The sequence below is a fragment of the Triturus cristatus genome, chromosome 5_2, assembly GCF_964204655.1.
Source record: "Triturus cristatus chromosome 5_2, aTriCri1.1, whole genome shotgun sequence".
In the NCBI taxonomy this organism is placed as follows: Eukaryota; Metazoa; Chordata; class Amphibia; order Caudata; family Salamandridae; genus Triturus; species Triturus cristatus.
This window is the reverse complement of record NC_140588.1, coordinates 998205151-998230555: the sequence shown is the minus strand read 5'-3', so window position 1 is coordinate 998230555 and position 25405 is coordinate 998205151. Positions and strand designations below refer to the sequence as shown.

General features: G+C 42.0%; 1 protein-coding gene across 1 annotated transcript in view; it reads right to left on the bottom strand.

The window, feature by feature from the left end:
• The window catches only part of LOC146829563 (ras-like protein family member 11A-like), a 140280-nt gene that overhangs the window by 89183 nt on the left and 25692 nt on the right, over positions 1–25405 (bottom strand). The window contains exon 2 of the mRNA XM_085606514.1: positions 21903–21959. Within this exon, the coding sequence (XP_085462640.1) occupies positions 21903–21959 (57 nt within the window). The remainder of the gene's footprint in view (positions 1–21902; positions 21960–25405) is intronic.

Here is a 25405-nt window from a genome sequence, read left to right as displayed (position 1 = left end):
GTGTCATCAGTTACTCTATACTGTAGAGTCTATAGTCTGATAGAGTCGGAAGGCCGTAGGGGAAGACTGAGGACTAATCTTCAGGTTCCTGACGCTCCTGTGGAACATACCGAGCGGTCCTTACAATATCACCCAACTATAATTTCACTTTACCTTTTTTTTTTGTTTAGTGAATATCTGAGATTTGTTTTAAATTGAAAGTAATATTTTATTATCATCCCTAACTCTACCAAACCACCATCGTGCACCCTACAAGACCAGTGACACTGAATCTGCTCACCTCAAATGTCTGTTTTTCTAGATAGATTTTCAGGCGAACGACCTTTACAACGCGGTCGTTACACCGCGATACATTTACATTGCGGTCACTACAATGCAAGTCGTTACGACGACTTGAGCGGGACGGCGCTATGCACTAAGGAATAGTATGGTTTACTATTCCAACACCTTCCCTACTGTTACGTAGGCTGGGGTTGGAATAGTAAATCCTACTATTCCCAAGTCCAGCGCCCTCCAGCGCAAGTCGTTGGAACAACTTGCGTTGTAATAACTGCAATGTAATGAACCACAATGTAAATCATCGCGTTGTAACGTCACATATTCAAATTTTCAAGCATAGGATTAGCAGAGTGCCATCCACGCCATTAATAGATAGGGCACTGTATCAGAGACCCCCGTCATTTTTTGGTCTCGAAGTTTACTCTGTTTATTCCTAACCACTCAATTTACTTTCAATTGCTATTGTTGCTTATTATACTCAAAGGAAGTTCAATACTTTGTGGAGCTGTAGCTATACTTTGGAACTCATTGTCTTTTGCTATGTGAGTGAAAGGCAATTTGAATATTTGCTTGAAAAAAAATCATTTGAAAATCTGGCTTATTAGGTCTCTACTCTTTCTTTTAGTTGCACTTACTACACTCTGTTTTGTATTTTTAATGTGCTGTGTTTGTAGTTAACACCTAGAAGTAAATTTAACACAACATAACACTACATTACATCACACCTCCCCTTCCTGTCCGTTGTCTAACTGCGCCAGAGCCAAGCCCAAACAAAGAAATAAAATATACATTGAACCAATAAAATATACATTGACCCAGGACCCTACAGGGACCTTCTATTTTTTCTGTCTGGAGGACAGTTCTGTCTTCGTGGTGCAGTGCAAAGTAACCCGTTTTTTACACGTCACAGATAATGACAGGGAATGCAAACAGTTATCTGATTTCATGCACCTTACACATGTTTCTTACGTGGCATAATGATGAATGATACAATGCACTCGACACTGCTATTGAAGAGTGCCTCTATTTTAAAACTTGTGAATTTATTCAGATAGGGTCCAACTATATTAATTTAAATAATCGTTTAAGGATCCATCCTCAATAGACATGATTTTAATATGATTTATTTAGAAACAACCATATGATGAAATGAAAAGAATCATTTTCTTCATGGTATTGTACTAAAATATGGCTTATAATTCTAAACGTGTGCTACGTCGTCTGGATAACATGTAGTGACTTCATTTTAACTCTAAACCATTCTTTAAACGTGTAGAAAAGGATTTCAATAGAAACAATATGGTTTGTGTAATGTAAGCATTTATGTTACATGTAGGTAATTTGAAATTTAGTTCTCAGTCATACTTACTATTGGAAAATGTGATTATTCATAGAATGCTTATGCAACATGAACTAGAATACTAAAAAAATCTTTAGTTTATGTTTAATTGAGCACACGCATATTAAATATACACCCTTGATTTAATACTTTAAATTGTCATGATTCTGTAGGCCTGTATTTCACCACGCAGCATTTCATAATTCACTGTCTGTTTCTGCCAACGTGGCTTTTTCAAAGGTATTCAAATGCATATGTATTTAGGATATATACATTTCTATACTAGAGATAGTCGAGGCCTGCTTCTCAGGCTATGTATCTAGCAGCTCACAAGAAACTGGGGAGTTAATAAAGGGACAATTATTCTCGGATGTGTGTGAGAAAGGGATGCAGTTCCCAATTGTAGTGTGGGATACTCAACTTATGTTGGAAATGGACATCGAACAATGGACATTTTATGACGAAAAGACCAAATGGGTGTCAACTATGGGCTTGTGGATTATAACTTACCGGTTGCCCTGGCAGATTGGGCAGAACTCGTTGCAAATAAATATATAGGAAACTTATCTAAACATGGTAGACTTATTCATACATAAAAGTGCATTTACTAGTCATGAAAACCAAATACGACCCCAAAGGGTTACAATTCATTGTTATTGTTTATTGATACAAATCTATAATCTTGTGCAAATATAAACAGCGTATCTATTTTGCTTTCTCAATACCCTGTGGGTAAATAGATCTCATTAAATTGGTTTCTTTTACCTCAATTTGTTTCTAAGTATTACATTTAAATATTCTTATATCAATCACTACAATTATGCATAGATTTACACATTGGTGATTCTATTTAGATCATATACCCATATATTTACAACCGACATGGGGAGAAAAACAAAAAAGACAAGAAAAGATATAATAAACATGAATTGTTAACATTTTATCTTTCCATTTTGGTCGATCAATTACAGTACAATTAATTTCATAATTTGAACATGGCTAGACTTAATCACACACTGGGGGTCGCGTAACTAGTTAGCATGGAGGAGATTGGGCAGAACTCTCCTTTTCCAGAATGAACTTCAGTGCTGTACGGAGTCTGTCTCCGGACTCTTGCGGACTTCCTTGCTGAACCCCTGCAGACCCTTTGCTGAATTTCCCTTGAACCCTTCTGCAGATGCCTTTATGATTCTCTGCTGCCCTTTACATGGACTATATGAGGTTTGGACGTCGATGATCCCTGTGGATACTGCCATGAGTGCGACTTAGGCTGACACTTATTTCTGACCCCGTGGAGACTCTTGCCCGAGCTTCTGAGATGCAAGTGCTCATCCCTTCCCATTTGCTGTGCCTTGCCCCTCTTTTCTATATGGTTCCCTTTGATTTCTGAGACTCTTTGAAAAACGAAACCATTCTTCCCCTTTGGATTGTACTTGGGATATTTAGACTACTAATGTATAGACGAGATACATTAAGATTGTTTTCTGAACATCAGGTACTAGAGCTGCTGCTCTGCATAGCAGCCTTTGAACTGCTTGTGTGTTTAATTCTGATCCGCCTAAATTACAGAAGACTTGGTCTCTCTGTCGTAATACTGTATTTCTATAGCATGGTGTCGAGAGTCATCTATTTGAATCCGATGACCAATTTGTAATAAACCTTTTTAAACTTGGCTACCAATTCCAGGTCCTCGTTGTGTAGCCAAATGAGTTGCACGGTCTAATAAAAAGGTTCACTGCTAGCTCCCTTTCCTCTCAGTGCGCACAAGAGAGATTCATTGGAGGGCCAAGAGTAAGTAAAGTGTGGGTCATCTGCTTTGCCGTTCATGGGCTGGAGATGGAACACAATGTCTGGAAATCCCCTTTCTGACACAAGAATGAAGTCACTTGGTGGAAACTGTGGTTTCCCATTGGTGATCCAGGGCCTAAAATAGCCTTTCATTGCAAGTGAAGAAGCAAGCGTTCCCTCTGTACAGCTGAGTTTCCAAAGGTAGCAATAGCAAGAGGTCAAAGCTCCTCCAATTTTTTAATTTACATGGAGTGTTTTTTGTTGTCGCTCAGTCACAGCGCAGTACAATGGTGCAATATAAACCGTTAAGTAAATATCTTATTACCTGCTAACTGGGGGTATTCTTTGTAAGATTCCGTTTATGAATTTGACAATCACAGTATTCCATTTCCTACGTATTAGGCCACACATTTAGTTACATTGACCTTGCCTTTTGTAAAGGTTCCTTACAAACTCTTCTTGGGCCACACTCTTTTTAAGGGCCTTATCGGCACGAATTTTAGGTAATTTAAAACGAGGCTTGCTGTAGTTCTGCATTAGGTCATGGCTGGTGTCGCACAAGGTGAAATATAGCATGCATTGACTTGTTTGAAGTGTAAAAGAGTTTGCAACCAGGGATCAGGGCACCTCTTTTTATATAAAGGAACGTCATTTAATCAAGTTCTTATATTAATATACAAAAAAAAATAACATTTGTTGTTAATTCTAATAGTCCAATTTAGTGAACAGAAAAAAAGCATACAATAATGGCTCATTAATCAAGTGTTACACTACTATTTTCAATTCTATACATTAATTTATAAATCTATTTATACACTCAATCATTGTATTTCATATAATAATAACACACACACACCTATATAAATATTGTGGTCCTTGAATACATTTTAAGCACAACAGCATCATTTGCCAGTGTGTTTATTTAATTATTTATTTGATGGTTTTATATAGCGCGAACAAGACTGTTACGAGTATCAGAGCGCTTTACATGTCATATATTGGACAACAAGTATAAGCATAGAAAGAAGTACAATAGTAGGTTATTCAGACCTAGGGTGCTCCATAATACAAGCTAGTAATTAAATACAGTGCTCACTAATATCTACTAGTGATTAACGTCCAGTCGTAGGTAAATAATTCATGTGAATTTCACCATGAGAATCGCTTTCACTTCTTTTTTGAAGGAAGCAGTGGAAGGGTTCAGTCTGGTTTCTGTAGGCAAAGCATTCCAGATCCTGGGAGCCTTTCCAGAGAAGGACTGGTCGTATGTTTTTTTCTTGGCAAAACGTTGTGGTTTCAGCAGAAGATTCTTGGAACTTCTGGAGGCTCTATTTACAGCCGAGAGTACCAATTTCTGAGCTAGATAGCTTGGGGAATTGTAGTGTAGTGCCTTGTGCGTCATTCAAGCAATCTTCAGCTGTATTCTAGCTTCAAACGGTAGCCAGTTGAGTGCTCTAAGGTCAGGAGAGATGTGCGATTTTCTTTTTAAACCTGTGATGAGTTTCACAGCGGAGGTGATCGCTGCTTTTAGAGGAGCCGTCGTTGCCCTGTGGAGGCCGACTAGGGCTACCGCCCCATACTCCACTCTTGGGATTACTAGGGCTTGAACTGCTTGTTTGAAGTCATTAGCTGATAGGAAGGGTTTCAGTTTTCGCAGGGTGTTCATGTGGAAATGTGCTCCTTTTGTGGAGGTGCTGATATGCTTCTGCATGTTTAGGTTTCTGTTCAGTGTCACATCTAATGATTTAGCTGATTCCACAATGAGAGGTTGCCCTTTGAGTGCAATTAGGTGCTTCATCCATTCAAGGATGGTGGATGATTTGTTGGAGGGTGCGATTAGGAGGAACTCCGTTTTGAGGGAATTTAGTTTTAAATGGTTTTCAGCCAGCCATGTTTGGGTTTTTTGTCACGTTGTGTTGAGAGACTTGATGTCCTCAAGTGAATGGATCTTGATGTAGAGTTGAGTCTCGTCGGTGTACGAGACTGAGAACTTCTGTGAGTGGTTCCATGAAAAGGTTGAAAAGTGTGGGCGAAAGGGAAGAGCCTTGTGGTACTCCTAATGTGACTGGTACAGGGTTGGACAGGGATTGATTGACCTTGAATCTTTGAGATCTATTTTGGAGGAAAGAGGTAAACCGGATAAGCACCGATCCAGATATTCCCATTCTGTGTTTAGGTAGATCTAGCAAGTTGTTGTCTTTAACTGTGTCAAATGCTGATGACAGATCAAGTAAGATCAATAAACAGGCTTCGTTTTGGTCCAGGAGTTTTAGAGCATCGTCAATTATGTGTGTCATGGCTGATTCAGTAATGTGACCAGCACGGAAGCCCGATTGGTATTGGTTAAGCAGGTTTAATCAATCTATGTGGTTGCTAAGCTGGCTGTGAACACATTTTTCTAAGAGCTTGGCTAGAGTGGGGATGTTGGATATCGGGCGATAGTTGTTTAAGTCTGCTGGGTCAGCCGTAGGTTTCTTTAGGATGAAGTTTAAAGTACACTTCCATCCTTCACCCATCCAAACACATCTGATGCCCTTATTGCATGTCCTATCAGGACCTCCATCAGCTGGGGCATTCCAACTTTTCCCCTCACTCCCAATTTGCTTGCTCCATCCCTCTTCTCTTGATTCTCTATAGTTCACCCATCCACCTGAGGGACCCTTGCTTAGCTTGCCTTTCACCAGGCGGTGGGGTCTACCCTCTTCAAGGCCATCTGTGGTGATCCCATCAAACCTTCCATCAATAAGCTGCCGCCAGATCTAGAGCAGCAGTGGAAGAAGGGTAGGCAGCTCTGGGGAAGAAGGTTAGGGTGTAAAAAAAGAAAATTATGCTGTGGGTATATGTGTAGATTTGTGAGGAGTGTGTTGTGCCCACTCTTCTGAAATACTCGCCTAGCCACAATGGTGGTAATTCTTGGCAACTTGCAGGTATCTATGACATGAAGCCTATTCCCCACCACAGTAAAATGCTGGCTCTCTCACAATGGTGATCATTTTTGGTAACCTGTGGACATTCTTCTTAGATTGATGCCCATTGCCCAAATCCTGACTTTTGTATAACCCAGTGAATTTTGTTTAGAATGGAACGCTAATAATTCCAATATCATTCTCATTTTAAAACAAAGATTATGAGTACCAAGAGATTCCAGGACTGTTTTTTTAAGGACACACAATTGATGGAGCATTTTTCGAGCCTTAAACTACAAAATACGTTTTTCCAAGTTTCAAAGGAAACACAAGCAAATTATTAAAAAATTCAGCATGCATTTGACCAAGCGCTTCTCCTCTTGCGCAGGGACAACGCAAGATTGAAAAGTTTCGCCCATCCCTCCAAAAAGCTCGATCAGTGAGGTATGCAAAGATGGTAATTTTTCCGCGACCCTTACAATCAAAATTGCTCCAGATGGGGTCACCAAGTTTTTCCATGCCATTTCTCTGTTTTCAGTTATCGCAAGATCAAGACACAAGCGACCTCCCCTCATATTGACAGAACAAATTGCAGGAACAACTAACCCAGTGAGTTTTCACCCGTCATGCCCACCTATCCATGTACTAAAGATGCGACCTGTTACTAAAAAGCACCCAAGGCTTTCTTTCACCAATCATCTAGATTGAAAAAGGTCTTACTCCACCTACAAAAGACTACACAAAGGCGTCTCTCAACACAAAAGTGAGTGTATTCATTAATAGCACATGGTGAGAGAACCTCCGCCTGCTCTTGAATCGAAAAAAGCACCAAAATAACTAAATACACTTTTCAGTTATGAACAGCCACTGGCCTGGTGAGACTGGACTTAGGAATCAATTTGCATCTTCATCTTCATTGCAGTGTTTGAGCTAGAATATTATAGCGGACTTAGGAGACATTTAACGGAAGAGATCGGTTGATCTCAAAAAGAGGTAACCTTGTAATGCTTGATCAGTATGGAAGGTGTAGCTTGGAAAAATGTTCTGACGTAATTGCCAATATGAGCACCTTTCCTTTTTTATTTTTTCAGCTCTCTAGAAGGTCTAGGTCCTGAGGAGAAGCTTACTAACTTACATTTGGGTTCGAAACGCGTCGACCACTATATGACCAAACAAGTGTGTGAAAATACACTATCAAGCTAACCACCCCCACCCCTTTTTCTTTTTTTGAAACCTTGTGAAGGACTGTCAAATTGCCTAAAAATTATGTTGGGTGCCTTGAATAATACACTGTCTGGTCGCTGCCCTTAATAAGGATGCGTTTAAAAAAAAAATTGTCTCAAAAACTTCAAACTTTTTGGGCTTCATTCTTTTGTTTCACTTATTCGTTTATTTTCTCTGTTCTTTATTGTGTTCGCTCTTTTTGAAGCACTGAACTCAAGCTTATTGCATTTGTTATGTGGAATGTGTTGTCTATGTTCTGTCCAACGATATAATTTATGATGTTAAATATATGTGCAAAATCAAGTTTGTGGTCTGTTGAAAATTTGTTTTTTACATGTTGTCCTTGTGAAAACCGATGAAAACTTCTTAAAATTGATTTTTTTTAATGAGAAAATGAACTCTCAAGCTGATTGAAAAAAAAAAAAACACATTGTTTGGTCACATCAAGTATCATGTGTGATCTAATGAAATGACGAGCAACTGATATCAGTACTGGCATGTGTGTTGTTGTGTGCTTGACCTTTGTATAATGGCGGTATTTTTTGGAAGCTTGTGGGCATTCAGGCAATGATCACCCCCAATTAAAGGGTGGCAGAGGTCAGTAGTGGTAATTTCCAAAACCTGTAAGCATCAATGCCATGGCACCCACCTTTGGAAAAATATGGCATAGTTATGGACCCTGTTACAGTGTGGTCATCCACAGTAGGATGGGCCTATGTTTGTATAATGCTTGTCCTGACAGAATGGTGGTCATTATTGGTATACCGCGTGCCTCCATGTGATAATGGCTAGTGGTAATTCCTGCCAGGTTATTGGCATCCATAATTACATAGTGATAATTGTGTCCAAACCGTAGGCATCCATAGTGCGCATACACATGCTATAAGACTGCCCATTTGTCATAATGGGCCCATATCATATTGTGCACATAGATGAAATGATGGTTCCCTTATTATAATGTTGGCCTGGACTTACTTTTAATAATTCCTGCCATATTATAGACAGCCATAATAGGACAGGACCACTACGCAACCACCTGCAAGGTTGTTCAAAATGAAGCAGCTAGAATAAATACAGGTCTAGCAAAAGTTAATTAGTTGTCAATCAAGCAAAGGGTGAGCGCTAAGTCCCTCTGCTTAGTGTATAGAACATTGTATAGCAAGTCCGGTACGCATCCTCCATCACTGTTAAACGGTACCATCCTTAGCGGGGGCTTAGATATCAGCATCACTTCCTTCTCCAGGTTCCTAAAGTATAGAAAGCCATGCTGGGAGGCTGTGCCTTCTCCCTGCAGTGACCTTTCACTGGACAAGTCTTCCACTTGTTCTGCGCAGAGAGAATCTTCGGAAATTTTGGAAAGTATTATGAATGCTTGTCCTGACAGAATGAAGTGCTTGAATGTGGCTCAATATTGCACCTGTGTGCCATTGCAGATTGCCAGTAAAATTACTTTCTCATTTGCCCATCTTGTATTCTGCTACATCCTGCTATCAAATTAGTAATGGAGAAACATTTTTCACATCCAGACCAAATAGTTTCTTAGATCGGATTTCTTTATGAGCAAAGCTGCATATTGTAATGCCCAAGCAGCTCTGCATCCTCCCTTTCCCATCACCTCTGCCATCTGAAGGAATCCTATGTGCGATTTCGATAGTTTAAGTATTTACAATCCTTGCATTTTACTTTTTTTTTTTTTTAGCATAACAACTGCAATGAAACGTACCCCAACATGAAGTGTTTACATTCCAGGGGTCTCTAAATCTAAGATACTTATTTTTAATCCCATAATTGGCCTAGAAATAGAGTAACTGCCTCAACCCAGCTCTTCATGAATAGCGCCTTCTATTCAGTTTTACAGTTTGATTTTTCCGAACGCCAGTTGACTTGTTCCAGTGCACACTGATTCTCGCCTCTGCCGCCACCTTCCAATGGTAAGTCGTGCTGATTTTAATGTTTCCAGTAACTGGCTCCTGGTAGTGCTGAGCGAAGCTGCGTAGAGTTAGCACTTGTAGGTCACCTGGGAATTGAGAGTATTATGTGTATTTCGTGTAAATACTGTCCACCAGCAGTGGCTGCTATGGGGCTGTGGTGGTGAAGTGAAAGACACACAATTGATGGACGGAATGCAGAACAAATCAAAACATTCTCCCCCAGTCAAGAGATCTGGGTTAAATCCATCATTCTTTTGCTCACCATGCCACCCCAGTTTAGACCTGGCCATATGCAAATCAGTCTTGACCCTGTGCCTCATGGGAACAGTCCAGCCCGAACTGCCAACCCAGGTCCTCCCTGGACTGGAAACAAGCATCTTAGGACCGGTTTCGGGGTTTCACCCCTCTTCAGCCAGGATAGCTTGAATCCAGTGGCAAAGTGAGCCCGGGACCTACATCTAGGCACACTCGGCGCACTTAGGGCGAGAAAGCAAAAGACACACAATTGATGGACGGAATGCAGAACAAATCAAAACATTCATGTACTGTGGTGAATGTATGACATTGTTCTGCATTATGTCCATCACCTGTTGTTTTTGCTTGTGGTGGTGAAGTGGGCAGGGAAAGTTGGGTGTGGAGAGGTATAAAATAAGAAAATTGGACTTACCCGGCAGCAGCCGTCACCTCTCCTCAGGTCTTCTTACTTCAACAAGGCAGGAACTGGAAGGAAGCGTCCAGGCTCCGTAGCCAATCACGACGCTGCGGATTGCAGCGTCATGATTGGTCTGAACAACACGGCTCGGCACTCAGAAAGGGAGTGGGAGCCTGGGGCATGTTCTCCACCCAGGATGTAATGCAGCCTGGGTGGAGAGCATGCAAAGTGTGCATGACTGTTTGGCCGGTCCAAGACAGCCGGCCAAGTGGTCATGTGCACTCAAGTGCACATACCAATCCTCCCCTGCTGGCTGACAGTCCAGCCCCGTTCCTTAACCAAAACTGTGCGAGCCCAGTACCGTAAAAATCAAATGATAATAACATTGTGTTATTATCATTTAATTTTCATGTGGGGTGACGCTCCACCACTTTATGCATAATGCATTGTGCACGAATCTGTCGTGCACAATGCATTAAGTTACAAAGTTTGTGTTTTTGACCGCCTATCCATGACAAAAAAGATGCATCTGAGCAAAATTCAAAACTTGGCAGAATTTTTTTTTTTTTTACGCCGGACTCAAATACCGCCACTGTACTGTGCGAAAACGACACACGCCAGAACAGGCCAGAGATAAACCCATAGCACAAAAAAAGTATGTAACTGCTTAAGCACAGTTAATGGAAAGACTGCGAATGACAGGTGCACCCTGCAAGGAGTCCTGTGTGGCAGTACGCTCACGTCATAGGAACGAAGTACCTGCGTCTCAAACTTGTTGACCACAATTCCAGCTGTAATTAAAACTCTATACGAGACTCTGCACCCATGCAGGTCTGGAATCTGTTCTTTTTAATGTAGTGTTTTTAGTATTGGAAGCCTACGCTAACAAACCCGTTTCTTGCTTTCTTCCATTTTGAAAGTGATGTCGTAATACTCCTCATGATCACTGCTGCTGTTGGTTTCCTTGCTGTAACACAGAATTGTGAACTTTGACACTGAAAGACTGAAGCTTTCTCAGTCACATTAAATTCGATGGACCTAACCAAGGACAACCTGGCTGTCCAAGACTGCATCACTTACTAAGTCTCAAGTCATGCCACCTGAATCGACTCTGGGAACCTCTGAATCTAATGTAAAAGTATTCAGAGAGAATCTTCAATGTTTCTTCTTGCTCGTTCCCCATTGGCGCACATCCTGGGAAACATGCTCGTGTAGAAAATGTATGAAATCATTGGTCTAAAGTTCTAAAAAAAGACCTGCCTTTTCACGGTTCTCTTTCTCCCCACCTTAGAACTCCAATCTATGCTGGAATTTCTATTGAACTTAAACAAATTCTTTGTACTTCTGATTTATGCACCATTATACTAACTGGTTGATGATCCATCTTATGTATTTCTGCTTTATATTCTTTAAGTAGACTTTTAAACTTTAGCCCGTGTCTGTCATTCTTATGGAGAACGCCATGGCTTTATTCTAATGTCCAAGCTTTTCAAAAGAGAGACGGGTCCAGTCAAGGATCACCAAAGTTCATACAGGGTCTGCACTGCTCCCGGTCCAAGCCATTGGCGCGTATTGGGCAGGCAAAGGAGAGACAGGTTTGCCCATCTACACAGGCACCTCCTCTCCATCACATAATCCTGTCTGATGAATCATAAAGACCTCGCAAATCCTTCGTTGTGAATCTACATTATCCTTTGCAGAAGACATTTAACACCTCTTTTGGGAGGTTAAGAATTAGATAAACATCTATTTCTACTGGGAAGTGCCAAATTACTGGATATTTCATCACTAAATGTATTTGACTCCAATTCCATGTTTAAATAAAACATGTTTGCAAAAGCAGAGTATGGGGCTAACGTTCTGAAATGAAATGCCATGGCACTGTAGAATCAAGGCGCAGCTAGAAGGGTTACTTTTCAAATAGAACCTTCACAAGCCTAATGTGGGGATTGGTGTCAGTCAGAGCTAAATTTGAGAAAGTGGTTTCTGGTGCTCGCCACTAGCACTTAATCATCAACACTGGCACCTATTACATTCTACAACATGATGGTGATGTTTGTCCAATTTTGAGAAGAGCATAACAGTTGATTAGTAAATATACATTAACAGTGACTAATACTTGCCACCCAACCATTCTGATAGCTGTGGGTGTCCTAGAATATTCTGACTTGTCACACTTGTAGGAGTGCGATGGGTAGTAGTTATGTTGGTACTGTCACTGGCAGCGGCAATGGGTGGTGCAAAATGCAGTGTCCTCCTGGTGAGGGCCACGACACAGAGTTTCCTTTGCACGTTTAGCACTGGTGTCATTGTGGTTAATGTTCTACAAAGATGTTCCCTCTCCATGAACCGACAGGTCAACACAGTCGCCTCCAGCTGTTTCAAAACCATCCGCGTCCTCCGAAAGACCTTCAAATGGATCCCCGCAGAGTCAAGAAAGACAGTCACCCACCCACACGTCACCAGCAGGTTGGACTACGGTAACGCCTTCTACGCCGGCATAAACATGTCCCTACTCCGCAAGCTCCAGAGTATATTGAACACCGCCGCCAGACTCTTCCTCGGCATCCCCCTACACGAGTGCATCAGCCAACACCTACGGAAGCTCCACTGGCACCCCATCGAGAAGAGAGTCACCTTCAAGATACTCACCGACACCTACAAATGCCTACACAACATCGGACCCAAATACTTCAACCACAGAATCACCCTTCACGTACCCAAAAGGAACCTCCGATGCGCCAACCTAGTCCTCGCTGAAACCCCAAGCATCCACAGAGCTAAAGCAGGGGAGAGATCCTTCTCTTACATCACGGCCAAGACCTGGAACGAGCTCCCGATCGACCTCAGACGCGCCCCCTCCCTGAACACCTTCAAGAAGAATCTCAAGACCTGGCTCTTCGGCTTAACAATATTGCTGACCCCCCCCACCCCCCCCTCCACCCCAGCGCCTTGAGACTCTCATGAGTGAGTAGTGCGCTTACAAAACCCTGATTGATTGTTGTATTAGGAGATGTGGGGTGTCCTAAGGAGTCGCATCATGAAGAAGACATACACCATTACGGTTCCTCAATACAAAGAGGAAGAAATACTCCACCAGGAACAATAGATGAAATTGGTTCATCCTCACACTTCAGCTCCCTACACGGGTTCGAGAACTCTCAGATATCGTAACAGAACATTCAACAAGAATTAGAGCAGCACACAGGATCAAAGAGCACCACACAGGACAGACGACCCCACACAAGAAGTGATTAGTCGAAGACGAGACTCTAGTCATACACAACATACTGCATAAGTTCCATCTGCAAGTCAATTACCTTCTCCTACTCTACAGTTCTTTATATGCACTCCTACGATTTGCCACTGAATTGGCAACATGTGATAATTATGCAATATTATCACTGCCTGTAAGGTAATCACCTGCGTGAAGTCACAGGGTACAGAGGCGAAGTCAAGGTCCCCCTTCCACCTCAGTCAGTACTCTAAGAATGCCCTCCCCCTTGGATAATATTAAATAAGACCCTTACAATTTGGGTTGCGATTCAAGACATTGTTTTTTCTAGGGACTACTTAGGAAGAGGGCTATAAAAATCACAGCGGTTGGATTTTTGCTTGATAAGGCGGTGCCATTTTTGTCCCACTGAAATCCATTGTAGAGAATACCTGGTTTTGAGGCTTACAAAGAGGTGCATATAGAGAGGGTGAAACATTTTAGTCACAATAGAAACAGTTTCCTATGGTGACATACTCACTTGGGGGATTGTGGCAAGCTCTAAAGTGATTCACCATGTGAAAAATGCAGAACCACTGCCGGAATTTGATGATCCATGCTTAAGAGGAAATTGTGTCCCGTGATTTTCTCATAGACATAACGGAAAGTGTTCCAAAAGCTAAAATGGGACACTGTCTATAAATACACAAATATATTCCTTAGCCATGAGAGGAAAAATTTGACATGCTGAGTAAAACCTGTACCTCCCAAAGGAGAAGCAGCTAACAGTTCAGATCTAGAGCACCAACATTCTGTATTCAAAATGGGACACCTGAGGGCCATGTTGGTGGTACAGAACCTGTAGAACTGACATTTTTTCAAAAAGGTGATTGTTTTAACTTTGTCATGGAAAAATACTGTTCGAGCTCTAAAATGCTAAAATGAGAACACATTTCCTATAAATTCTCTAATATCTTCCTCATTCATGTTTGAAATTAGTCTGGTAGGCCGAGTGAAACAACATTAGCAGCAGACTGTCAGTAAGTTACTTCTCCAGAGGTTTACTTTAGCTTCACAACAGATCTCTAATAAACTGAACTGCAAACACTCTATATTCATGACTGGTGGAGATGCAAAATTTAGGCTCCCCCCATACGTCACCAAAGAGCAATACTTACGCGAATTAGCAAAATATATTTACTGTGTGCCATAACCCTATTAATGTAAAGTGAAGCACCAAACCAACTGCTGGAGTGTCTTCACTGTAGAAAGCACTCATTCATATAGGTGTGTGCGCTAATATTTTCATAATCCTGTTACAAATTGTAGTTCTCGTTCACACGAATACTTATGCACCTCGAGTTATACTGATTTTAACGGAATTACATTCTTATGTACTCATGCATTCATTTATTAATGCATTGCATTTATTCTATAATCGTAGGCGCACCATAATCATGTATTTAAAGTGTACACCAACTGTTTTACTGCGTTAGCTTCACCAAAGGCTTTAAGCATTTGTGCTTTAATATTTAACCTTCAAGGGGAAAGATTTGCTTGCGCTGCCATGTGCTTTCTTTGCGGATGCGTTCATATGATCTCATAGTCCGTGAAAGGCATACTGTGCAATAGAGATAGTGAGGTCCTGGAGGAGAACTTTTGGCAAGAATGAGAGGCGCTAACGAACTAAGAGAAGACCCATTCCAATTCATGTCGCATCAGTAGCAGGGAGACATCCATGGTCGTCCTGATGTTCAAACCATAGGATGGGAATAAAATCGAGTGAAGCTGCCAGTTTCTACTGTGAGAAGGTGGAAAACTACTGGAGTCGATGACGTGGAATTCTCAAATGTTTAATTGGTGTTCACACTGTTAGTTTTGGTGCAGATTTCTTGGAGTTTGAGGGATACAGACCACTCTATTTTTATTCTCTTTGAGTGGTTTTATGCTATGCATTACTTCGATTTGGAGAACGTCTACTGAAGTCTCCACTACACTGACACTTACTTGCTATCCCTGATTTAACTAGGTTTTCTTAGTTTTCCCAACTTTAGTTAAAGACCGGTTTAGGGGACTTTAGATTTATTAATGCCCAGACAGGAGGATTGAAACCTGTACATGGATTATCAAATCCTATTTCTTATCTTTTGTATTGCTGCAAATGAATTTCTTGTATGCCTTATGCTACGAAGACTTAATTTCATTTGACGCTTTTGCGTATCCGTGGTAATTTTGTTTCTTTACAATATGATATTGAGATTTATATATATCAGTTTGGCCCTTAAAACTCATTTAACTATACTTATCGATTCCTGGTCCTTAATGTGTGGCCAAATGGGCTACACTGTAAATTGTATTGTTTGATTGACATTTACCTCTCAGGCAACTAAAAGATACATCGCCGGAGAAATGGCCGGGCAGATGCTCTAGCTCTGGCAAAATGGATGCTGCTGAATAGAGGAGATTTACTGTAACAGGCTCTTCCTATGGGGTAGGCTGAAGTAAATGGCCCTTGAGGTGTTAATGCAGATATGAAACCAGATGATTAAAATATGAGGGCCTTTAGTTATTTGTGGCATATAATATTTTTCAGCCACGGCCCGTATAGGGCGTGCCACCGGGCGGTGATGTGGGGCGGGGGGCGGGGGAGTGGTGTTGTAAAATGCGGCAAACGGACGATTTCAGGTACGTAACGAAAAAAATAAATAAAACAAATTTGGCGATGAAGCGCGCCCAACGAAATTCGCTTTTTTTTTTTTCGTTACGTACCTGAACTGTGGACTACACAAGATGTGGAACACTTTAAAACTTTAATATAAACAAGCAATATGCAATAGGTCTCGCTTTTCATTAAGTTAAAGCCATTTGCTTCGATATACAATACCATTAGCAAAGCAAATAGATTTAACTTAATCAAAGGCAAGACCTATTGCATTTTCAATGCTGTTCTGCCTTGGAGTCTGACAGTTTCCCAGGAAGGCACGGTACACCAAGCGGGTGCAATTCAGCCGGTCACAGACAACTACAAAGCGCCGACTTCCTAAACAAAGCGACGCCAGAAACACAATCCCCCCCGCCCCCAACTAGATGCGTCCTCAAAACTTACCCAGTGCGGTGTCTCGCCGGAACGGCTCCCCTTACCCACCCTGGCCTCCAGAAAACCTCGCCCCACACAAAAACCCAACAAGCCTCTGCCAAGTTGTAGTGGTCAGAGGGAACACAGGACGCTTTATTGAGGACACTGCAACGCAAAATGAAAGCGCGTCATTAGGGTGGGACTCATTCTAAGAAGAACATGCCGCTTCAAGTGCAAAAGGAGGTGGACTCTTGCAAAAATAAAAGGTCCATAATCCGTTGAAGGGCAAGAATGAAACTCATTTAAATTATATTTGCACATTGCTCTCCATATACGCCCGAGTCAAGCGTCTAGAAGTCACATGACATAGCCAGTGGTTGGTTACTTACTTCCCAGTAAAATACAATTAACCCGTTCGCTGCGTGCGTTGGCCAACGGCCATTGTGAGCACTACCTCTGTAGTGCTGCACACGTCCGTTGGCCGACGCGGCCCTGCCCGCGCACGGAAACGCCTGCACCGCAGCAGATATTACGCCGCGGTTAATGGGTTAAGAAAGCCATCCGTGTTTCTCTCATGTGTACAACAACATGCAAATGCAGACTTTCCACCAGACAAGCCATGGGCTCCATCAGCCAAAAGCCGTGACCGAGAACAAAACAAGATTACACTATTCAACAACTCGAGCCCAGGCCACCAGAGGAGACACCAACAAATATGTTCTGAGGCGGAGAAACATCACCGCTGTCACTAATGCAATGCGGCTCAACTAGATAAGTAGAGTTGTCAATAGTAACTCCCCATCCTTCCCACAAAATGCGCCCTTTGACAAAAATGTGACTTAAGAAAGAGAATGTTTCAGAGCAACGCTTCTTCTAAATTAAATGAACTGTATATGCCCCACCCACTCACACCACTGTAGATGTACGGGGTATGTTTTAAGCATCAACCACTTTTGGCACCAAGACAAATAACTCTGCTAAAAAGCCCTGAAGCACACAAACTATTTGCATTATTGTATCTTGAAGTTTGTTTTTTTGTGCTAAAATGCAACCACCAACAATATCCCACGGGACAAACAGCAAGACCCGGTCATGGAGCATGTAAATACAAGCGCAGCCAAAGTGGACAGCGCTCACAATGAAAAAAAACCAGTCTGAATAGTTTAAAGCGCTGAATAGTTTCAGCGCTTTAAACTATTCAGACTGTTTTCTTTTCATCATTGTGAGCGCCGTCCGCTTTGGCTGCGCTTGTATATGAAGTTTGTGTTTTTTGTGCTAAAATGCGACCACCGACACAAGATCACATGGGACAAATAGCAAGACCCGGTCATGGAGCATGTAAATACAAGCGCAGCCAAAGCGGACGGCGTTCACAATGAAAAGAAAACAGTCTGAATAGTTTAAAGCGCTGAATAGTTTCAGCGCTTTAAACTATTCAGACTGTTTTCTTTTCATCATTGTGAGCGCCGTCCGCTTTGGCTGCGCTTGTATATGAAGTTTGTGTTTTTTGTGCTAAAATGCGACCACCGACACAAGATCACATGGGACAAATAGTAAGACCCGGTCATGGAGCATGTAAATACAAGCGCAGCCAAAGCGGACGGCGTTCACAATGAAAAGAAAACAGTCTGAATAGTTTAAAGCGCTGAATAGTTTCAAGTAATAATAAAAAACAATCGCTGCTAAAGCGGACGGCACGGACAATAGAAAGAAGAGAGTGCTTACTTATTTAGCTGGTTAAATAAATTTAAACAAAACAGCGGTTAAGAGCAGGCAGGCTGGCAGCGACCTGAGAAAGAAGGAGGGGAGGAGCGAAGAGAAGACAAGCTGTCGCCAGTGTGAAAAATATAGTGCGTCCGTCTCACGCCGCGAGTAAAGCATCCAGTCCCCGCGTGCACATCTTCTGTCCGTCCGCGTGCACATCTGAAATCCGTGTTGATTCCAAAAGGCTCTCGCATGGCGAGAGCAGCACGCAGCTGCTAATGCCAGACGAGACCTAAAAAAAGTGAAAGGAACCCATTTGGGAACTCTTTATTTCACAAACTTGAAGAGGCAGTGATAAACATGTTCATGTAACATTCAGCCTTCTGTACAGGAAAGTGAATGATTCTACAGCTGCTTCCCCTGCTAGGGGAACATTCCAGCGCTTTATTAGAGTTCTGTGATCTTTGCAGGCAGCTATTTTAGCCCTATAGCACGCTGCCAAGGGCTATACGGGTTGTTAGACGCCCTGAACCAGAGTTATAAGCCTATGACGCATGATACATCCAGAGGGGAAATCTGTTGAATGTTTAGCAGAGAATATTCACAGATTAACGAGGCCATGTTGATACAGGTTCTCTCAAGCATGGACTCTTGCGTTAAGGTTGGGTAACGACCAAGGTCTAGTGAGAAACCAGACAGGTGTCACATCTGGTGCAGCACATACGAAAGCAAGTACCTAAACCTCATGACTCAGGTTTGTAAATATTGGAAAGTATTCCCAAACTATATGCTTAGGAGCCTATTTTGTGAGAGAGAAAGATAGGCTAGAATAAAGAAACATACAAGACAGAAAAATGAAAGAAGAGGGAGGAATGGCCTTTGGTACTGAAAAGTGCCAATTCAAAAAAGCATTGGCAAAACCAGACGATCAGGATTGCATTTACGACCAGAGTAAAACATTCAGCTACAGTGAAAAATCCAAAAGAAAATTGATCGTTTCTGTATCTAAAGCATCTATTGATAAAAAAAAATATTTCTGACTATTCAGAGTACATTTGAGATGTAAAACAGTCCCTTGTGCATTATAACTTAAGTATTCCACAGGAGGCAAAAGTGATACAAAATTCCAATAACATGAGGTGAAAGGTAACTAAAGCCCACCCCTGTATCTTTTAAAGAATATGCGACAATAGGCCACTTAGCTGTGCTGTCAAGCCAGACCTATATATTAAGCATTCAATGCACATACGTTTATCTAGAAATGCAGGTAAAGCGCAGCAGAGAGCACATAAACAGAGGATAAAATGGACACATTGGGAAAACAAGATCAACTTTGTTGGTAGCTAAAGAAGGATGAAGTGCTTTTTTAGACCAGGCAAGTCATAAAACGTTACCATAATACAGCAGAAAAACAAAAATGTGCTTCGTGCTTTATACACTTCAAGTATAGCTTTAAAACATTTCCAGCGTTATCTTAACTCTAGGGCTCAACTTCGTAAAGCACATTGATGGGCAGTGCAACATTTCATATCCGCACATTTTTTCACTGCATTAGGAACGACGCACAAACTAGTATGTAGTGCACGTCTAAGTCCACAGGTTACAGTCACAGGCACAACCTCCCCTCTTGTTCTTTCACATGAACAACCGCTTACACAAGGTTGAAGAAGGGCAACCGCCTGACTCAAGGTCAATAGGGACTCTCTCCAGTCCTGAACTTTTCAACCACAAATCACTGATTTTAGGTGTGTTAGACTAATTAGGTAAAACAAGGGGACTCCTCCTAAAATGCATCATGCTATCAGGTCTGGAAACAATGTCTAATGACCTGGAGGGAGTCTGGGGCGACGCATCTTCAAAAGGTAGGATCTGGGTCAGGAGATGGGTCCCTCAGCGCAAATGAACCGATACTGAGCTCCAATAATTACCCAAGCGACCCAGTCCACCTACTAGAGATCGGATATTTTTGCACCGTTGTCTTGGGACAAAGCTCCCCAAGGCCCATTAGTACTAACCTACTTATAGGTGACGTCACTACAAACCATTTGATACTTTTAAGCAGAGAGGTCAAATTTTGTACATTTAAAATCCCCTGCAATAGAGGAATCCTTGTCTTTTGAGATCTTAAAAATGAGAGCAGCCACCTCTGCTCGTTGCTCTATGGGTTTTATACGAAGCTCCAATGTAGGTGCCCATCATGGTACTTCAAAACTGCACGGCCATCTGCCAGTATTTGCCCACACAAGGATTTAGATTGGCCGATATCTCAAGAGGAGGAAGCCATAAAAGACCAACAGGGAGACCTTCCACTCAAAGAACTAATATATCGCTAACGAAGATAGAAAGCAACAGAGCACTGTACAGAGCAGAGGAGGCGAGGAACGAACGGAGAGGATTGGGAAAGAGTAGATGTAAGGGGTGAATCATCGCAGAGAGTCAATGGCCATAAAGGCATCTTATGAGGGGGTGGTAAACTAAATGAAGACTGTGAAAGGAACTAAAGGATGCAAGGACAGCATCTATAAACCGTGCTATGGGGGCTTACGGGAGACAACACACACCTGTGGAAAGGTCTGTGTTGGATTGTACGAGTGCTACCACAACCTGTGTACACGTCTTTGAATCTTTGCCATGTTATAGGTCAGATAAAAAACAGGCATTTAGGCGGAAGCTGGACCAGAGAGTTACCAGTTAAAACAAGTGATAACCTCCAATTAACACCTCGGACACTCACTGTGCCAGGTGAATGCCTGACCATCGGCTTCTTGCTGGTCCCTCGGAAAGGGCATTGTGGGCTGGTGCGACATTGTGGCCCCACTAACACTTCTCTATGAAAGCCAACAGGGTCAGGGGTTGCAAGAGAAACAATAGGATCTGTAATAGTCCCCCGCCCATCCTTTCAGGCAGCTCCTTGAGTTTAAAGTGCCACCATTTTCCAGAACATTAAGTAAATAAAACAAGCATTGCCAAAGTCAATAACATTTCAAGTTCTGGCTGGAATATTTTTAGAAGCCTGCTGCAGTAAACAAATATACGAAAAATTATTGTTTTCTGTACACACCACAATGGAAATAAATTATTTAACATGCAACGATTGAGTGAGATAGAAGATAGCCCTTCATGCATTAAAAATAGAAGCACTCAATGGGAGGTAGAATGATACACCAAACAGCTGATGGCACGAGGCGAGAGATAATGCTCTGTGTGGAGCCAAAGCCAACTCTAGAACACCTATTTTTATCAATTCCTTAAAATGTTCACAGACAGCGGAGCTAAAAAACTAGGGAACGCAAAACAATCCATAGAGCATCTACTAAAAACAATCTCTTGGTTTTAAGTTATGAGAAATGAACCATCTAGAAAAGTGTCTAGAACTTTGAAATGATTTCCCCATGTCCACAACAACCCCAATAACGGAGTTTTTTGGGTTAATTTTCAAAAAATTAAGAAGCCCACAGAAGATTGAATTTGTGCCACGTGCATGCACAAAAGACAACATAAAATGAAAACATTTTTTTCTAATTTCATTGTCTGGAACCACAAACATCTCGTTTGTAACATCTGTGCTCTTGCACTTACTCTACTAATTTGGATATTATTAACACCTGTTTTTTCCAGCGCTTAGAAGCAGTGCAGTATAAAGTGCAACATAAAACATTGTATTTATGATCTTGGGTTCATTTTGGAGAAGGTACAAACATGGGGCAAGTCACTGTTCTTTAGCAAATCACAACAAGTTGCTGCAAACATTACTTGGTGCCATGAAGTTACACTAAATAAAAATCTTACCAGTGTTTGCTTCGTAATCGCCAATAAACCGTTTAGTGAGGAAGCGTACAACCAGAGCTGCAAACAGAACAGAAAGGGTCATCATCCTAGGATATATATACATTCATTATCTACAATGTTAGTTGGCATCCATCTGAAACCTAGTCCAGTAACAAGTATTCTTTCAAACGGTGGTCACAAGGGGTTCACCCATTCTGTTGCGCAACTGGAGCAGAACTAATACCCTCACCAGCCCTGTAGTGTATTGTTCGAGTCCACAGTTTACAGCGAAATCGACAGAGTAGAAGAGGATTATTGTGCTTAAAAAGGATACTCATAGCCCTCCCGTCTAACTATATTTTGTACTTTTCCCATTTCAATTATTGGTTATTTATGGTGCTGCAATGTGTAATTAGATGTGTTGAGTTATGCTCCCTGCGCTCATTCTCTTATGTGTAACTGATTAAAGCATATGATTAGGGCTCCCAGTTTTATGATATTTATTTTTTTGACATTTCTGTCTGTATTTATCCATATTTATTTTTTGCTCATTTTATCCGTGTTTATCCATATTTATTTTGGGTTTTGTGGAAAAATGAAGCTAAAATTAGTATATTTCTGCATTTATTTAACTTTTAAATATGCACTCATTCTTGAATGCCTACTAGGTTTCAATGTTGTAAACACCCACAGAAGATAAATCAATGCACTGATAAGAAAATATACATATTTTAATATAAACTTTGTGCATATCTAGTGCTGTTAAAGCCTCTTTAATAAAATTCCTTTCTTTTTTAGCCCCCTTGCCTATCAAGCCACACAGCAATAGGCCTAGCAGTCATGGCAGACAGTATGTAGAATTCATCAAAAAGCAACTCAATTCCACATTTAAAAATAAATACAGACAAGAAAATAAATGTTTTCTGTCTGTATTTATCTGTAAAAATCAGTAAAAACAGAAAACAGGGAGCCTTACATATGATGTTTTCCTTTCAACTTCTGCCTCTTTCCCACTCAATGATCCCCTACTACTGACCTATCGATACCTTTACATCTTTCTTTTATGTCCTCACCAGTAGGCAAACACTTTACTTCTTTCTTCGCAATTAAATTCTGCTTTCAATCCAATTTCCTTGCAGACTCTCACTCCAATTATCCCTACTCTCACCTTACTCTCTCCCGAATTTCTTTAATGTTGTCTCTATCAACAACTCTCTAACTTCCGCTCTCTCTCCAATCAATCCCGCCCCTTGAATTCAGCGAGACTCCCTTTTTGAATCTGATCCTCACTCCTTTTTAGCAGACGATCCACCCAGAATAACCAAGCAACTAAGCGCCGCCGGAGATACTTATTGCAGATCCGTTTCACGATCTCTGTAAAGGGCATCTTAAGACGGAGCTCCTTCTTTCTATTCCACCGAGTGCCAGCCTGAGAATTTGACCAAATCCACCCCCATCCATGTGGTAATGAAAGCACCCTTCTCCCACCGGCAGAATTTACAACCAGAACCTTCTTCATAAAGATCACCAAATTCCCTCCCCTTCTCCTTCACCCCGCTAATACTGTGCTCCTCCCCACATTCCCGCTCTTCCCTCATAGTTGCCCCTCACCACCTTTGCATTTATTATTTTTCAATCCACTACCACCCTCCCACTTACTGCCATCTTTCTATATTTCTATATTACACAAGCCTGCTCTTTCACTTCACACACATTGTCTTGGATTCCTCACTAAAACGGAATGAGTTTCAAAAAGAAAAATTAAACGTTTCAGTTTCATTTGTTAAGAGCAGGCAGTGCCTCTACTTCCTGTATTTTTGGTGTTAAGCTGGACTTTGTTTTTGCTTGTTTATGTACTCCGGGCCAGCAGCGGCTCCTCTGCTAAGGCGGAGAAGTGTCGTACCACTGTTTTTTTGCAGTGAAAGACAGAGAAATTAAAATGATAACTTGCGTTATTTTCATTTTATTTTCTCCTACTTCGGCCCACAGCTTTGCTTGAGGGGGCAGGGGAGGATGGTAGCACCCTCTTTAGTGCGCAAGAACTGCTTGGACAGCCCTCTTGGGCTGCCCAAAACAGTCTTGCGCACTTTGCATGTTCTCCATGCAGGCTGTATCGCAGCCTACGGGGAGAACATGCCCAGGCCTCCAGTCAGCGTTGTGATTGGCTGACTGTGAGTGCTTCCTGTGGCCGAGCGAGGGAGGACTACGGTGAAGAGACAGGCAAGGAAGCGGCGAAAAGGTAAGCTTTTAATTGAATTTTTTCATAGCCGTTTCCCCCGTTCCCCCACCCCTTCCCCTTACCTCATGCGTCCTCCCCCTCACTTCCGATCAGTGCCAGTCGCACCTGCCATGAGCCCTTTACCACTGCTGATCAGTACAAAAGTGCAAGGGCTCCATGTGTAAATTGTAATTCTTATTGGTTCTCCATGATTGCCATATTTGATTTACTCGTAAATCCCTAGTAAAGTGCCGCATGTGTGCCCAGGACCTGTAAATCAAATGCTACTAGTGGGCTTGCAGCATGGTTGTGCCACCCCACATAAGTAGCCCTGTAAACTTGGCTCAGGTCTGCCATTGCAGTGTCTGTGAGTGCAGTTTTAAACTGCCATGTTGACCGGGCAAGTGCACCCACTTGCCAGGCCCTAACCTCCTTTTTACTACATGCAAGTCACCCCTAAGGTAGGTCCAAGGTACCCCCATGGGCAGGTGCAATGTGTGTGAAGGTAGGACATGTACTGGTGGGTTTTACATGTCACGATAATGAAAGACTGCCAATTTCGTTTTTTACTATTGCAAGGACTAGTTCTCCCACAGGCTAACATTGGAGCTGCCTTGTAACAGCTTACAAGTGTAACTTTCAATTAGGAAAAGCTAGAGATTTTGACTTTGTGCTCTCCGAGCTCAGAATTTAAAAGCACAACTTATAGTAAAGGTGGTTTTTAAATTGTGTGTTTGAAAATGCCACTTTTAGAAAGTGGCCATTTTCTTGGTAACCCTCCCGTGCCACTGCCAGTAGGTGGAATCAACGTCTGGTTTAGATGGAATGGGGCCTGTTTGTGCATTCACTCTAGACAGTCACATAAAGGGAGGTGAGGTGTGCCTCTCATAACCTGATACCCATCACCAGGCTGATGGGCCTTTCTGCGCTAGAGTGGTGGGAGGTGCACCTCAGTAGGGCTGTGCCTGGCCTTTCACAATGTTTTCTCAACCCCCCTAAAGCGTGTCAGGAGCCAAGACCAGGTAGAACAAGAACTTGTGCACTATAAAGACAATCCTTTGAAGAATGCCTACTTTAAAGGCCAGAATGGATATAAGTATTGGACCTAAGACCCCAGACTGTAGAACACTTCTGGATCAAGAGGAACCTCTGCCAAGGAGAAGAGCTGAAGAGCTGCGAGGAGTACTGCCCCTTTGCTGTGTTGCCTTGCTGGGTTGGCCTGCAGTTGCTGCTTCTGCTTTGGAGAGGAAAAGGACTGGAATTTGCTTTGTATCCTGCTTGTGAAGTTTCTCCAGGGGCTAGTCTG